This window comes from Anastrepha ludens, chromosome 4 (genome assembly GCF_028408465.1).
Source record: "Anastrepha ludens isolate Willacy chromosome 4, idAnaLude1.1, whole genome shotgun sequence".
NCBI classification, from domain to species: domain Eukaryota; kingdom Metazoa; phylum Arthropoda; class Insecta; order Diptera; family Tephritidae; genus Anastrepha; species Anastrepha ludens.
This window is the reverse complement of record NC_071500.1, coordinates 64,007,707-64,025,037: the sequence shown is the minus strand read 5'-3', so window position 1 is coordinate 64,025,037 and position 17,331 is coordinate 64,007,707. Positions and strand designations below refer to the sequence as shown.

General features: G+C 33.1%; 2 protein-coding genes across 4 annotated transcripts in view; both read right to left on the bottom strand.

Moving 5' to 3' along the window:
* Positions 1-11,099, bottom strand: part of LOC128859601 (protein cueball) — a 29,942-nt gene extending 18,843 nt beyond the window's left edge. The window contains exons 1-2 of one of the 2 annotated variants that reach the window (XM_054096541.1): positions 10,850-11,099; positions 10,627-10,774 (exon numbers count right to left, since the gene is read on the bottom strand). In XM_054096541.1, the coding sequence (XP_053952516.1) occupies positions 10,627-10,696 (70 nt within the window). In that variant the 5' untranslated portion in view covers positions 10,697-10,774; positions 10,850-11,099. Of the gene's footprint in view, positions 1-10,626 lie in introns of both variants that reach the window. The other variant, XM_054096540.1, reaches the window with a different exon arrangement.
* Positions 11,100-11,347: 248 nt separating this feature from the next.
* On the bottom strand, positions 11,348-16,111 carry LOC128859602 (N-alpha-acetyltransferase 60). Of its 2 annotated transcripts, none has more exons than XM_054096542.1 (7): positions 15,898-16,111; positions 15,450-15,802; positions 14,453-14,573; positions 14,216-14,380; positions 13,873-14,093; positions 13,017-13,127; positions 11,348-12,774 (listed from the first exon to the last, which is right to left on the bottom strand). In XM_054096542.1, the coding sequence occupies exons 2-7, from the start codon at positions 15,464-15,466 to the stop codon at positions 12,642-12,644; spliced, it is 768 nt and encodes a 255-aa protein (XP_053952517.1). In that variant the 5' UTR covers positions 15,467-15,802; positions 15,898-16,111; the 3' UTR covers positions 11,348-12,641. The 2 variants fall into 2 exon arrangements, with proteins under 2 accessions (XP_053952517.1, XP_053952518.1); XM_054096543.1 differs by having other exon boundaries at positions 15,450-15,717.
* Positions 16,112-17,331: the final 1,220 nt, after the last annotated feature.

The following is a 17,331-nucleotide window of genomic DNA, read 5'->3' as shown; positions in this document are numbered from 1 at the left end:
GCAAAATACTTGGATATTTTACAAAATGTTATGATGCCTTATGAGATGCCGATAATTTGGCGCTTTCAACAAGACAATAATCCGAAGCACTCTTCAACTGTAACAAAAACTTGGCTGCGTAATGAAGGTATTCGGGTACTGGAATGGCCCTCGCAGAGCCCAGATCTCAACCCAATTGAAAATTTATGGGGAATAGTGAAGCGAGAGCTCTCTAAAATGCCAAAAGCTACGAATAAAATGGATCTATGGAGAAAAGTGTGACAAACAATTCCAAAGGAACAGTGTGAGCGGCTCGTGGTCTCGATGCCCCGAAGGTGCGCTGCTGTAGTCCAAAATCAAGGTTCAACCATTAATTATTAATGCGTATTTAAAGTTTTGTATCCTTTTTTTAGTGAAATAGCTGCTATTTGAAAAAAAATTTAAATAAAATGAAAAAAAGTCTATTTTTTTTGCCAGCCTGTTTAGGTACTCTATGAGCAAGAGTCGTGTTTTCTCTTATATTATTTTTTTAATGGAAAGCTTTTGTTGTTGTTGAGAACACTAGATTTGAACGAAGACAAGTGTACAAAATTATTAAACAATTGTGCAACAATATTGGGGATATGAACGATCAAATGCATTTCAAGGGTCTATTTTTTTCCACCACGTAATATCTACCGGCAATATTGCTATACCCGTCAATCCAGTAAAGAATAAGTTTATGTTGGCCTAACGACGACAACTAAAGCCTTGCTCTACCAATAACAGGATCCGAGCCGTAAGCAAAACAGCCAATCTAGACCATAAACGTTCCCTCGATAGTTGATCCTACGTTGCTAGAACAACCTGGATTCAGATCTGAACAAGCAGCATGCCACCATCAATTTTTGGGTAATATTTCATGCTGTCACAGGAATTGCCATTATTTCGTAGAAAACCCAAGTTTTACAATACCTTTTTAGAACAAATCTCACTCCGCTAACAGAACACTCTAACTCACCTCTCGTATGCGTACGTGGAACTCTTGGTAATGGACAAGCAAATTCTTACTTAAAGATATTTTAAGTTTCAAACGCTAGATGATCCACCCTAGATCCCTGAAAAAACGTGTAAAAAAAAGAAATAAAAACCTCTGCTAAGAAAAAGCGAGAGTCCGTGGTCAACGAAGATCAGTGATTCGTGAGAGAGTAGAATGAATGAACCGAATAGTCGAAAACTACATTTATGCTCACATAATAATAATGACAATTACAATTCTAATCTTAACGTTGTGATGTCCAGTTTTTGTTTTGAATGTGTCGATGATTGTGAGGTAGTACAGTCCATACTTAGTGTCAAGTCGAATGCGGCCGGTCTGGATGGAATTCATCCAAAATTTATAAAATGCCTGTTACCAAAGATCTTAAAATATCTTACCTATGCTCTGAATACCGTCTTAACCACGTCGATCTTTCCCAACTCTTGGAAGAAAGCCAAAATCATACCTATTAAGAAAGCGAATGGAGACTACCGCCCGATTGCAATACTGCCGTTCTTATCCAAAGTTCTTGAGCGTATTATGCATCGCCAAATAAACACGTTTTTGAATAGCAACGCCTTGGTGAACACATTGCAGTCGGGGTTTAGATGTAGTAGGAGCTGCACCACAGCACTCCTAAAAGTGTCTGATGATATAAGGCTCAACATTGACAAAAGGCATGTGACCTTTCTAACTCTACTTGACCATTCAAAGGCATTTGACTCCGTAGACCATAAGCTCTTAATTCTGAAGCTTAAAAACTTATTTAGCTTTTCAACGTCGGCCTTGACTCTTATAGAAACGTATCTTAGTGACCGACAAGCCGTATGTAGTGATAATACCATGTCAAACTTTCTCCCTGTAACCAGAGGTGTACCTCAAGGCTCTATCCTTGGCCCTCTTTTATTTGTCTTGTACATTAACGATTTGTTCGGTGTGATTAAATATAGTGATGTCCATGTATATGCTGATGACGTTCAATTATATGTTAGTTGTCCCATTAGCTGCATTGATATTTGCATAAGCAATATGAATTCTGACTTGAGCCTCACAAGCAAGTGGGCTTCTGAAAATGGGTTAATTCTTAATCCTGATAAGTCCCAATGCATCGTTATTTACAAAAAATATATCAAGCTCGATGGCTATACACAAGTCAAACTAAATGGCGCTGAGATTAAATATGTGGACAATGTTAAAAATCTAGGGGTTACATTTAATAGAACTTTGACATGGAGCAACCACATTTTTACTGTCATAGGCAAAGTTTATGGTATGCTCCGAAATTTATGGACAACTCAATATTTTACACCAGTAAACACTCGACTGCTACTAGCTAAAACGTATTTGTTACCAACGTTACTGTATGGTTGCGAGTTATATACTCCTTGTGATAGTGTGTGTCGTAGTAAGCTTAATGTTTTGTATAACAACATTGCTAGGTACGTGTACTGTAAAAAACGTTATGACCATATTTCAGTATTTGCGAAAAAAATTGCTTCCGTATCCTTTAACGACTTGCTTAGGTTTAAATGTTTAGTTTTACTCCACAAGATCATAAACACTCAGAAACCCAGATACCTCAAAGATCGACTTATGCCTTCAAAGTCCTGCCGCTCGTTAAACTTAGTCCCGATGAAATACAGTTGTTTGGTGACTGAACATCAATACTTTGTGTTCTCTGTCCGTCTTTGGAATACCTTACCTTACAAAATTAAACGTATAAAAGAAAGCTCGTGTTTCAAAAATAAATTGCTTCGCTATCTTGCCGAAAATTGCTGAATGTACTTTAAATCTCTTCCCATTAATCCCTACTCCTGCTACTACTATCTTTTACCTTACTTTCCTTTTAATACTTTCTCCAACTTATACTTCTTTACTACTATCTGTAATTTTAATTTTAATTTTGATTTTACTGTTAATCCTTTTATGTAAACTATTCTTAAGGTCAATCATTGTAAAAATAACCTATGGTTGTATGTTTAGACTTTAATAATAAATAAATAAATAAATTAAGTCACTTCACCTTTTTACAATATTCGCAATATTGTTCATGCTAAATTTTTTCTTTTAATATAATTTTTTATAACACAGCCTCTAAACATTAAATTTCTATATGTATATGTACTAGTCTAAGAAAAACTATTTTATACTTCGTAGTCCATTTAAAGCAACGTGGTACCTTAAATTTGTGTTTTTTTTTTTTTGCTTTTTGATTTTTCTTTTTGTGTCTTTTTTTTTTTTGAAAACTAGTTTTGGTGAATTCAATTTTTTTTTGTGTCAAAAAATAATGGGGTCGGGCACCTCTTAAGATACGATGAAATAAGTAAGATTTTGCACTTTTATTTCTGCGATAGAAATCCCATTCTTGCAGGTCTGCCAAAAGCGATTTCAAAAAAAAAAAAAAAAAAAAACAAATTCACTCCACTCTAACATACGCGCATGATCAAAATAATATGTAGATACGTGATTTTTTGACCATTTTTACTACAATTGATGAAATCATTTAATGAAGTAACTATTTTAGATTCAGGATTTTTTTTTAAATCCACTACAAAACAAAAACTATTAATAATTAATAGTTTAAGTAAAGATTTAGAGCCCAGCAATTTCACGTTTGACAGGTAAAAAGTGATAAGTCGATTTATATACTCTAATCAAAAGTCTACAGATATTCATTTATTTACATCTGTCAAATATAAGAATATAAACCCAATATCGTATAATTAAAAACGTTTGAAAACTTTAAAAATACTACTACTACTTAATATATTACATCCTATATATACACGCACGGACAAAATTATTCAATAAGATAATATATAATAATATAATATAATTAGAATAGTATTCTGACTAACTTTTATAACATGTGCAGTGTTCATACTCTATAAATAAAAGTTAAAACGTTACTTTCTAAGCCATGTACATTGTTCTTTTCCCCTCACATATAGTGACCTATCGTGCCCCCCGATTTTAAAAATATCGAAAAAAAAGTACCTTTGTCTTATTGAATACAGCTTCCAAAATATTTAGCCAAACATAAGTCAGTATGTTAGCAGATAAATAACCTTTCAAAATCTTGCATATTTTTCAAAATCAATGCAAAAACACCGTAGCAAGAGCTCTCCAAAAAAAATGACCTATCTTACCCCATTCTACTCCACTTAATGAAGTCATCAGGCAAAAAGGAGTGCCTATTAAATATTAAAATTTCATTAAACTTAATATTTTATTTGTGAATAATTTTGTTCCTTAAAAATATGAAGAATTCTGTAATTTTTGATAATTTCTCATTCATGGAGTAAAGTTTTGTTAAGTTTATATTAGTTTTAAATAAATAATAAATTTGTGTATTTTTCTTAGAATAACATTAATTAATTAACAAAATTAATTATATTAATTTTTTCTGAAAAAACAACTTCTTGAATAAAAAAATAGTGGTTGTGTGAATAAGTTTGTCCTTGAGTATGTACACATATATATTTTTTGCCAATTTAATATTGTGAAATCTTTATTATATTCATTTAAAAATTTATATACTTATACATATGCATGTGTTTAGGTAAGCTTTACCAATATACTCGTATGTTATATGTATGTGTATAATATCTTGCTTTCCAAGCGTCGTCTTTCCATCGAAATCCGTCATTTGATGTTTGCTTTTATAAGGACTTCAGATTTCAAATTGCAAATGAAGCTAAATAAAAGCCCATTACTTTTATTTGTATACACATAATTACGTACATACACACTTGTACGTGTGCATACATTCGTTCGAAAATGTTCGCAGTTGTAATCATATCAAGTCTACATGCCAAAAACAAAAACTCTAAAATTAACTCGTCAAAACTGAAGCGTTCTCTATTTATTTTTGTGCACTCATCAATTTCTGTGTGCTTGTGCATAAGTCTGTGTACAAGCGCATAAATACTCGTAAATATTTTTGTATGAGTTTCTTAATTTTCGTTATTCGACACCATGCAGAGGTTGCAGAAATTTATATGAACTAGTAGCTTGGGATATTTATGAAATTGTAAAAAAAAGCCTGCAGTTTACTGGGTCTGAACCTTTTGAGAATGACATAATGCGTACTCGTGCATGCATGCATACATACATATGTGCTCTTTTCGATTCCCCACATCTCTGCTCGCTGGAGAATTCCGCTCCTGGCCTAGCGAAACATTAGTTTGTGGATCAAGCGACTATGTCTATAGCTGCTTAGATCTCGAGCAATATGTTTAGGCCAGTTTTTCCACGAATAAATAGGGATATTTTTTCTATTAAATTACACTTTCAGGTTAGACGCTGTAAAAAGCAGTACTATTCTTCTTCTTAATTGGCGCGATAACCGCTTACGCGATTTTGGCCGAGATTAACAAAGCGCGCCAGTCGTTTCTTTCTCGTGCTAACCGGCGCCAATTGGACACACCAAGTGAAGCCAAGTCCTTCTCCACCTGATCTTTCCAACGCAGAGGAGGCCTTCCTCTTCCTCTGCTACCACCAGCTGGTACCGCATCGAATACTTTCAAAGCCGGAGCGTTTGTATCCATTCGGACGACATGACCCAGCCAACGAAGCCGCTGGATCTTTATTCGCTGCGCTATGCCTATGTCGTCGTAAAGCTCATACAGCTCATCGTTCCATCGTCTGCGATATTCGCCGTTGCCAACGTGCAAAGGTCCAAAAATCTTACGCAGAATCTTTCTCTCGAACACTCCAAGCGTCGCTTCATCGGATGTTGTCATCGTCCAAGCTTCTGCGCCATACGTTAGGACGGGCATGATGAGAGTCTTGTAGAGTGTTAATTTTGTTCGTCGAGAGAGGACTTTACTGCTCAATTGCCTACTTAGTCCAAAGTAGCACTTGTTGGCAAGCGAGATTCTACGTTGGATTTCAAGGCTGACATTGTTATCGGTGTTAATGCTGGTTCCTAAATACACGAAGTCTTTTACGACCTCAAAATTATAACTGTCAACAGTGACGTGGGTGCCGATACGCGAGTGCGCCGACTGTTTGTTTGAAGACAGGAGGTACTTCGTTTTGTCCTCGTTCACCACCAAACCCATTCGCTTTGCCTCTTTATCCAGTTTGGAGAAGGCAGAACTAACAGCGCGGTTGTTAAGCCCGATGATGTCAATATCATCGGCATACGCCAGCAATTGTACGCTCTTATAAAATATTGTGCCTGAGCGATTAAGTTCTGCGGCTCGTACGATGCTCTCCAACATCAGGTTAAAGAAGTCACACGACAGCGAGTCACCCTGTCTGAAACCTCGTTTGGTATCAAACGGCTCGGAGAGGTCCTTCCCAATTCTGACGGCGCTGCTGGTGTTGAGCAACGTCATCTTACATAGCCGTACTAGCAGTACTATTACATACAATTTTTTCAATACTGTTACATAACACTTTATTTTAAACGCTACTCGCTACATAATTCCAACAGCAACATGCAAACATATGTATGTGTAACGTGCAGTACTTAATCGGGTACAAGCAGGGCCGTCGAGGGAAAACTAGGGCCCGGGACTAAACGGCTAAACACCGTCTATGTCAAAAAGAAATAGCACACAATTTTATATGTTTAGTGCGCGGAGTATTACTCCTCTATCGTGTGTGGAATCCATGTTTGATTATAAAAATTGTGTCTGCTATTGCTTCAAGAATTTGCACAGCAAGTACTGTGAGCGCTGCTCGATACAGTCGTCGATGACTTAGCGAAAGTAAACGCAAACAAAAATAATTAAATCATCATGGTCAAATGACATTAAGTATGCATTGCATTAAAGTGAAAAAGTTATTGTTAATTTTAGACAAACGAAAGATTGGATTGAGGGCTGATATGCCATAGATGCCGCAGACCCCAAGAAAAAACATTAAATGCGAATAATAGCAAGGCAGCATGGCAAAACATAAGAGAATTAGAATAATAAGGGCGTAGGTGTTTACAAACTCTAAAATATATATAGGTTTGGGGAAAAAGAAATCCATTATTTTTATTTTTATTTTGCGCAAATGGTTTAAAACTCTTTTATGGTCAATTTTAGCTACTGTGATCTTATCTACACTTTCTTTAACATCAAAAAATGCCTGAACGGAATCGACGAAATCAAAATTGCACGAAACTAGCTGTTGCAGGATCGGCACTATAAACACCATTCACAATTTCACCGGGCTGGCTTGCATTTTCGCCTTTATCAAAGCAAAACTATAAAATGTACCGAATTTTCTCTTTGTTGACTTCTATTGTTAGCACCCTGTAACTCACAACTGAATGAAACAAACAAAAAAAAGCAAAATATTTTTTTAGTATGAATTGGCGCCTTGACAACGATCATAAATTTTAAATTGTTTGATTGATACTTTACGAGATATTGATCACTACAGCCATCTACCGAGAAAATAGTGGATTTCTTTATACCCAAGTTGAGTTGATATATATATATATATATAATTGGCGCGAACACCCTTTTTGGGTGTTTAGCCGAGCTCCTCCTCGTATTTGTGGTGTGCGTCTTGATGTTGTTCCACAAATGGGAGGGACCTACAGTTTCAAGCCGACTCCGAACGGCAGATATTTTTATGAGGAGCTTTTTCATGGCAGAAATACACTCGAAGATTTGCCATTGCCCGCCGAGGGGCGACCGCTATTATAAAAATGTTTTTCTTAATTTTTGTGTTTTCGCCGAGATTCGAACCGACGTTCTCTCTGTAAATTCCGAATGGTAGTCGTGCACCAACCCAACTCGGTTGATATACATACATACATATATTTAAACACAATATTCATTTGATTTTTGAAAAACAGCTAAAAGCCAACTTAACGTAAAATTACTGTGGGCAACGTAACCGGTATTTATTGGACGGATGAACTCTTGGATTGTCTTCTTGCAGGCTGCCTACGCGAAAACGAATTATATGCAAATATGCTACAGTTTTTACTTTTTACAGTGCTTATATGTACCTATATAATTTACTTCTCAAGTGTCGTTTTTTATACAAAAGATAACTTTACGATTTTTATTCCAAAATTTCATTATATATAATATTAGTACTTGATATATGTACATATAAAAGAATAATTAAAAAGTTAATTTTTTTTATAAAAAATGCCACCTGAAAAGCAAACCAATACATATTTATATGTATGTATCTCGCGATTTTTTTTTTAATTTTGTTGTTTAATAAAACAATATATTAATATGCATACATATGTACATATATCTAGATATAGCTATCAAATCTAGATCCACAAACTTAAAGTGCATAGAATCAAACATATTTTAATACAAATCAAACATTAATATACATATTTATATACATATATACATATATAAATATGTATACATTAATTAATAAATTTAATATACAAATAAACCATAACATTTAGTATTTTTATGCATTTATTATTTGAAATCATACAACTAAAAACTAGAAAACTAGAAACTGGAGACCCCACTTTTAGAAAGTAGGAGAACCCCCTCTGCGCCCATATCCTTATTGCACTTTGTTTATACATACATAGGTACCTATGTGCATACGTATGATAACAAACAAACCACGAAAGCCGGTTCTACGTTACCGGGACGACCCGATTTACATAGGGCCAAGGACTGCCACTCCAGCAGCATTATCCAAATATGTATGGCGAATCTTTATGCTGTTACAACAACAACAACATAACAAAACAATTATAATACTCAGGTAGGTAAACTAGTCAAAGTCAAACATTTGTGCATTTACTATTCACACTACTATAGAGAAAATATGCTCTTGTTGACTTTTTATGTGCACGTATTTAAACAAAACAATGACTCTTAAGTCAAAGATAATAAATACTACATACTTATATTGGCAAAGACAATAAACGAAAGCAATGAGACCCCTAGCAATGTGAGAGAGAAAATAAATGCCTACGTGACAGCGATAACAACCACTATGGCGAATATGCCGGCAAAACTATAATTCATCAAACCATAAGGAAATACTCGTACTTTTTCCATAATCAATTGGTAAATTGCATGTTTTGCATGAATGTATATACATAAATACTGTAACAGAGGATAAAGTCATGTCTGCCGCAGATATCACGATAATGTATGTTTTGGGAACGTTAGTTCACATTCGGTTAGGTGATGAGAATTTCAAAAAGAATTTCATATTTTTCCAAGAATGATAGATATTAAATATCCTAGTCGTGATATTTGGCCAAAAAACCTAATTTTAATTAACATTCACCTATGTACATATACATATGCATAAATGTATATCTATACAAATGTATGTACCCAGCAGCAAAACAGCGATTTCATGCCCACGCCATCAATTTTAGAATCGACTCCAAAATAATGTTATCGCGTTACAATATGCGTGAACACTCTATTATTTTTTTTTCGAATATCTTTAAGTGACAGGCAATTGATGGCGAAACCTTTTTGGACAAAAATACTTATTTAAAAATAAAAAACCACCAACAGAACATCTAAGGAATGAGTGAACTTTAACTATTTATTATTTTATTTTATTATTATTATTATATTCTTTGTAAAAGTTACGGTAAAACTCTATATTAATTATTATATTATTTATATAAAAAAATAAATTTTCAAACATTTAATATCAAACAAAACATAAAGAATTTTGTTAAATGTACATAAATATTTGTAAATAAAACATAAAACTGCGGTTCAACTATGCTACATTTATGTGTTATTTATTTATTTATGTTATAACATATTTATCTACTTTCACTTGTTGATTACTAATTCTCAAAGAAAAATGTATAATAATAATTTTGATAATTAGTGATAGAAAGGTACAAAAAAAACATTCGGTCTTGATTTCGAATAGCCAGGAAGATTCCGTTTTTCCTTATGTATCTATTGTAGCGCAAGTGATATGGTTTGTCCAAAAAGCAATGCAGACGAAGCCCTTACAACCTACCGCCACTGACACTCAATATTGAATTGAATGCATTTTGAATGGGTAAAAAATCGAGAACGTAATCAAAAGCCGTTACTTGTCGTCGATGAATTACGCATTCCATTCGCTGCTGGGTATGCACTGATCTAAATAACTTTTTATACATACATACATAAAAACCATACCTATAAAAACCAACATTTCTTTTTGATACGGAAGCAGGGTATTGCAATTAAATGTCGCGACCTTGAAATAAAAGCTAACCGTACTTTCCACGAAAGTCAACAAAATGCTGCCAAGAATGTGCACTTTTTCAACTTTCCTACTTCTTTTTCTTATTACGTAAGAATTCACCCTGAATGAAGCTCTTCAATATGTTTAAAGCACAACATTAGCATTCATGCGTGCGCAAATTAAATTACTGTTAGCATTATTGTACTGATAATACCACCAAATTACATTCATGTTAACATTGGCCTCTTTTTTATCAGTTTAATAACTGTCGAAATCTATGAAAGCTAAGGAATTTAAACTATCAGTGGTGCATATTATATTTTCTGTGGTTCTTAAGCAAATGCAAAATAATTAATTCCAAATATTGGACGGGCAAGTTTGCAATTCATTCAGAAGTTTGTTAAGTACAAATTATACAACCTCATTGTATAATATCACACGTTTATTTTATTGGAAGCATTGAATTTCTTACTTACCCCATGCGAATGTGGTATTGATATATAGCAATAGTGCATAAAATATTCTACATCGAAGATTCAGCATCATGTACTTATATATTCTTCAAGTTGATAATAAGTACTTCAAAGCCGTTAACTTAGACAAAGTGTTGTAAATTGTATTAGCCTACAATTTGCATAAACCAAATATCTCAATTAATATGTGCATGTGGTTGTATTGTTTCTAATGCTTTTATTTTACGTTTAGGATCACACTTTGTAAACTCTTTTTGCTTTTTCACTATATTGGATGTATCAGATGAATTCAATAAACTATAGTCAGACCGATTGAATTTAGAGTACGGAAGGTGAAACGAGCGAAAGATATTTATCGTCAATGTGTCAGCGTTTTGTTTTATGATAGGGCAAAGTAATTACTCGCGACACTTTTAGACATAAAATACCTTACTTTAAGCCTCGACAAATTATCATTCACTGTCGCATTTAACAACTGATTTTGACGTTTTTGATTTTGGTAATCACAGGGTGCTTGCAATGTGGTATTCTACATTAGTGTTGCCATCATTATTTTTGTTTTGGTGAAAATTCCATAAAATAAATGGACATTTGTTGAGGCTAATATTTAAATTTGCCAACAATAAAGAAATATTTATATGTTTTATTCAAAAATTTTGAAATTCCTTAACTCTTTAGCATTTTACTAACATATTGAAAATATTGCAGTAAAAACGAGCAAAGGTATAATTCCGCTTACATTTTATTCAACATTGATTTCTCTTTTAAATTTACTACAAAAAGATAAAAATTTGCATTAAAAATGTTATTTAATTAGAGTGTTTTAAAAATACTTTACAAAATACTATGCATACAATTGAAACAAAAAACTGGAAACATTACATTACATTCCTTTCACATTTACAATTACAACGCACGCTTAGTTGTTTTATGTCGCTTATTGTAACTACGAATATGTACGCTGATGAAGCATGGGAAATTTTAAATTGGTTCAATTGAGAGTTCCGAACATCAATATGGAAGTTAGTTAGGCGAAGTGTTGGCCTTTGGGTGCACTACGGTTAATAAATTATTAAGTCAGGCATCTTAGAACTTACAGCTCATGTAACTTTATGAAATAAAGTCCTATTTGCTACACACATACATATATTATCAACTTTTTTGTGTGTGGGTAATGATATAGGTATATATATTCCGTTTTATTTCGTTTAAATATTATCTATAACATACTGTCTTTATTGATGCTCGGTTATTGTACTTTATGACCTGAAACTGAATAAAATTATACTATATAACAGAGAGACCTTCGCTTCATATACAACTCATTTAACAATAATAAAATCTGTGGTATTTACATGAAACAGTACAAACAAAAAACGCGAGAGACAAAATAGGAAATTGTTAAAAAAATAGAAAATTGACTACAATATCTTGTGATAAGAAATAAAACCTTCCTTAAATGTACTTATTGTGGATTAATACAAGTTTTGTATTGTGTGGATGTACGAGTATGGATGGTGTAAATTTTAAAAATGGTAAGCCAAATGATTACATTTTTAAATATTTTTAAATTCATAAAGGAGCAACTGAAATAAGGTTCTACAAAATCTCAAGGAAATCCTATTTGTTACACACACATGTTAATGACTGTTTACTCCATTAATACACACGTGTTCTATGAATACCTTTTTATATCAGGGGTCACATACAAAATTTAATTACTTATCAATTATACTATACTTAGAGTAAGTTTTCATGCACGTCAGTATGCGTATATGTACGTATGTGTGGACGCAGTCAACAATTTAACCATGATTATGTTCGCATATTTGTTTAAAAACGCGTGTTATATATCATTAATATTGAATAACTAAAGACATATGTACTCTTCTCCTATTTGCTATTTTTCTAGCACCATACTACATGTTCTTATTTATCTACAGATTTGGATTTCCATCTTTTCCTCGTATATACAACGTGGTGCAACAGTGGGCTTACTGTGAAAAACGTTGATGTACTTAATGTGCAAAATTAAAACGTGACACTGTTTTATGGCATATCCAACGCACAACTTGCCTCAAGCGCGCCGAAATCCATGTGAAAACTACACCAGCGTGCCGCAGCTTCGATGCGTAATGCTTGAAATGGTCTGTGTAAAGTAGTTAAGGAATACTCATTGTTTTTTAGAATAAAATATAATACAATTATTGACGACAAATGATAACTGAAACCAACTGTATAAAAATAGGATAGCATAGATTCCTCGAAAACTTGATCCAACATTTTATTCGAATCAAACATTATGTACCGTAATGTTCTTGTACGGCGTCAATGACCAGTTTATCAAGTTTCGTAATTTTAATAAAAATGTTAAAATCTTTAGTAAAGGATATAATAATGTCCATGGCTGATGACCTCCATTGATGTAAGTGACATAAGTAAAACCATCTTTCCCTTTCCCTCGTATATTGTAATAGTATGGAAGGAAAGAATGCAGGTGAAATCTAAAATACACGAAAAATGTTAAAACATCTTTCTAAAATAGTAATATAATTACACAAATAAAATTACTTTGTAAATTCGAAAGCCTATGGAAGCTAAATGAATCCTAAACTAAGTTCAGTTTACAACGTAAATTATGATAATTTCATACAAATTACTTTACATAAGTTTAGCGCAATCATATTTATTACTCAAGTGGCCGTTGTAGTAACAGCATAAATCATTTCTTAAAGATATTCAGAGAATCAGTCGTATATAAATTCAGGTGGTTCCAGCAGCCTAGACCCGACATTTTCCACAACACTTTATTATTCGTTTTTTATAAAAGGGACAAATTAATGAGTGATTGTGTACATTTTTATTAGCTAAATTTACGCTATTTTAGATGAAAGATCACGAAGGAAATCGTTTACTGCCTTCATAACATACATATATAAATATTACATTTAGATTTTAAGTTTGCATACAACAAAAAAATAAATCGGAACGCAACATTTTAGTAATTGCGGAATATGTTTTTGGATCATTTTTCAATAAAAGATAAAACTGGCAACGATTTGTCCGTGACTTGATTCTTTATTTATGATAAATTACGTCCTTTCTTAAAATGTTAGCTACATTTCAAAAATAATACGGAAATACTTTATTTGAGCATAGTGTTTGCATAAATAAAGTATTATAAATGAATGATTAGGTTACCTCCTCTAAAAATATTTTGTATATCGTATAAGTATTATAAGTTCTCACCTTCGTTTTTCATAAAATAGTATGGCAGGTTGGTTTGTGGTTAGCACGTGTAGAAAAATTGCTTTCACTGAATGTCGTTCGGCGGTCGTCAAATGATTCAACAACGAGTCCAATAATAATGAGCCAATTCCGTTCCGACGATGCTTCCGATGCACCCCTAATGATAGTATATACCCGATATCAGCATTACGTCCCATCGAATCGGGTAGAATCCCTTTATCCTAGGGACATATAAATAAATTTTAATTAATGTGAATACTATGCACATATACCCATTCATATACAATATAACACATATACTTATGTATGCATATGGTACTTAATGTAAATCAAAGAAAACCACCTCTTTGTTTAGATTTTTGTATGGTTTAATTTCAGCTACTATTAATCCAATAATCGTCAGATTGTAAACAGCTGCAAGTGCGAAAAACCGCGAACTCGAAGTAATATCTTCGTACCATGACAGTGGATAATCAATAGGAAACCAATCCTGGCACAATGTTCTCACCTAAAATTATAAATATATACAAAGTAATTTTAAGTAGTACGAATACGTGTACTCGATAATGATAAGTTTTACCTCAGTTAAGTCGTCTGGAACAAGGAACCTCAACTGAACATCAGTGATAGAACAAAGCGGAACATGATGCTCGATGTCAGCACGACTGACACTTGACTGAGGCAGGTTGTGTTTATTGTACCTGGAAATTTTTTTCCGTTACCAGTGGGTTAATAAGGTAATTTCAAACAACAAAAATTAAATAGTATGTATGTATGTGCACGACAATTTAATGCGAATTGATGAAAATTCCATTATATATTTGATTTGTAATATAAAAACGGACTACTCTTCTTTCATACCCGTTTGTATTAAAGGGGTATAATTAATCTCTTCCAAGGTCATTCAACATAAAGCAATCAAATGTGGCATTAATTGCATGCTAATTTGCACCTAATCCTGCACTAATGCATACATATTTTTAAATAACGGAGAAAATAAAGGTTTTACCATGTGCCGCTATTTGCACATACGACCTATAACTGGGATTCAAATACTTTACTTTTCTTTATCTTATACATAGACAATAAATAAAAGTCAACGGCCGCTTAAACTCAACCAGCAATCTCTTTTCAACATTGTCCGTCACACATATGTAAGCAAACCAATGTAAATATGTATTTAAACATTTAATTTTGATTCAATTTGATTTGAGCGCTAATTCAACAATTCACGAAGTAGCAATATGCCTGACACTATATCTCAGAGCCATGCAAACTAATTTTCGCCCCGCTGCTGGTACACAATTGCGGTTTTATTCGGAAGACATACATACATCCATATGTACATGACATTTGCCTGTCTTTAGTAGTTAGTTAGTTGACTTATGACAAAATAGAATCGTATTTTTTGTGTGGTGCACATTCAATTGGTTTGCTTTCATAAATTACAATAAACTTTTGAGAAGCGAAATAAATTAATCAAACTGTTAATTAATCAATTAAAATGCATTTATTCAAGAGCCCATGAGACACCTTATCATTAATCACAAACGTACTCCCAACGAACCCACACTCACCAAGTGAAATGTGCCATGGAGTTGCATGTAGTCACATCAGTTGTCCACTTGCGAATTTCCAATAGGACAGCTGTAACAATAGCAACTACAGCAACAAATAACGTGACAAATAAAATTTTGAAACGTTACAAGTTCCTTAACTAGTGGAATGGATAAAGTGATGGCTGTCAGTTACAATATGCCTTTCCTGAGTTGGCAATTTTTAATCCAATTGCTTTGTGCTTTCACTTCTTTTGTGCTCTGCCTAATGTATTCACCGGACTTCTTCCTGCAATCAGCATTCATAGAAATAGTTAGCCTGCAGCTATAGTTGTTGTATGAATCACATTCAATGCCAATATGTGTGCTCCAAACTAAAGTCATTAACGGCAATCAAGAATTGAACTTTTTAATATAACTCCATCACATAATTTTATATGAACACCACACTTCTTCATCTAACATTTACCAGTCAACTAAATCTTATCATTCAATTGAACTCAATTATACAATCTGTGTAACGTTTGGCGACATATTCTATGCATTAAACTTTCCAATAACTACTGTTCTGTTCGAATCACTAAATCACGACCAAATATAAATTTTCTTGCTGTATTTTGATTACTTCGTTAAAAAGAAAAACTAAGCGCACATACAACATCGAATGTCAAAGTTGCAAAACTGGCCGTATTGTGACACTAATGGTAAAATATTCACATTAGTTTTCATAGCCTCTCAACAAAAATTGTGTGACATATATATTTTATATAGAATTTAAATATAGTTTTATATTGTGTTACATATGTATTAAGCTCCTTCTTTAAATTTAGATTTAAAGCACTGTAAAAAAATCAAATAAAAATCTAGTTTGAAATAAATAATTATTTTAATTCACAAAAACTTTAATTCTTTTCTCTGATACTATTACATACATACATACTAGTTTTTTTTCTAAATTCTGTACTGATTTAAACTGTTTAAATAGCCTTCAAATATATAATTGTCGTTTGTTATATTGTGAGCTTAAAGCCGTTTTAATAATAAAGTAACGAAACAAATTATTACTATTTATTTGTCGATATGTCGGCCTCAATTAAAAGTCGTCTCCAGGAACTCATGGCTGCGTGTTGCTTTTTGTTAAACTAGCAATGAGCTCACTATTAATAAAATTGTATGATGGCAGCACTCAATTTGTAGTCAGCTGATTCATTATAACCGGCGCCAAATCTGTTTGTCAACTATCATTTCTAAAACCTACTAGTGCGTTTCCACGTAGAACGCATTTACAAATATCACTTTAATGTTAATCGTGAACGATTCGCCCAAGTTGACAAATTAGTATGTATGTATATATTTAATATATAATAATATATTTAATTGGGGCTTATACCCTCTATAGGGTGTTTGTCCGAACTCTTTCTCCTATTTATGGAGTGCGTCCTAATGTTATTTTTACAAATGGATGGACGTATAGTTTCAAGCCATCTCCGAACGGCAGATGGTTTTTAATGAGAAGTTTTTTCATGGCACAAATGAACTTGGAAGTTTGCCCTTATCTGCCGAAGGGCGACCGCTATTAGAAAAAACGTTTAGTATTATTGGATGTCGTGCACTTCCGAATGGTATTTACACAACAACTCTACGGCGACCGCTACCTAGTGCTTTGCAATTTAAACTGAATTCGTTATTGCTGCAATGTATTATTCGGTAACCTTTGTTGTGTATTATTACAATAACGAGTTCAGTACGATGGGTATTATTGATACTGGATAACATAACTTAAACATTGAAATTCGAAGGTAGTCATATTTTTTCATATGTTAATACAAAAAGCGTCTACTTTTATGCAAGCCAGCCGCGTAGTATTTGCCAATTTCAAAATTTAAACTAAGGCATACTTTTG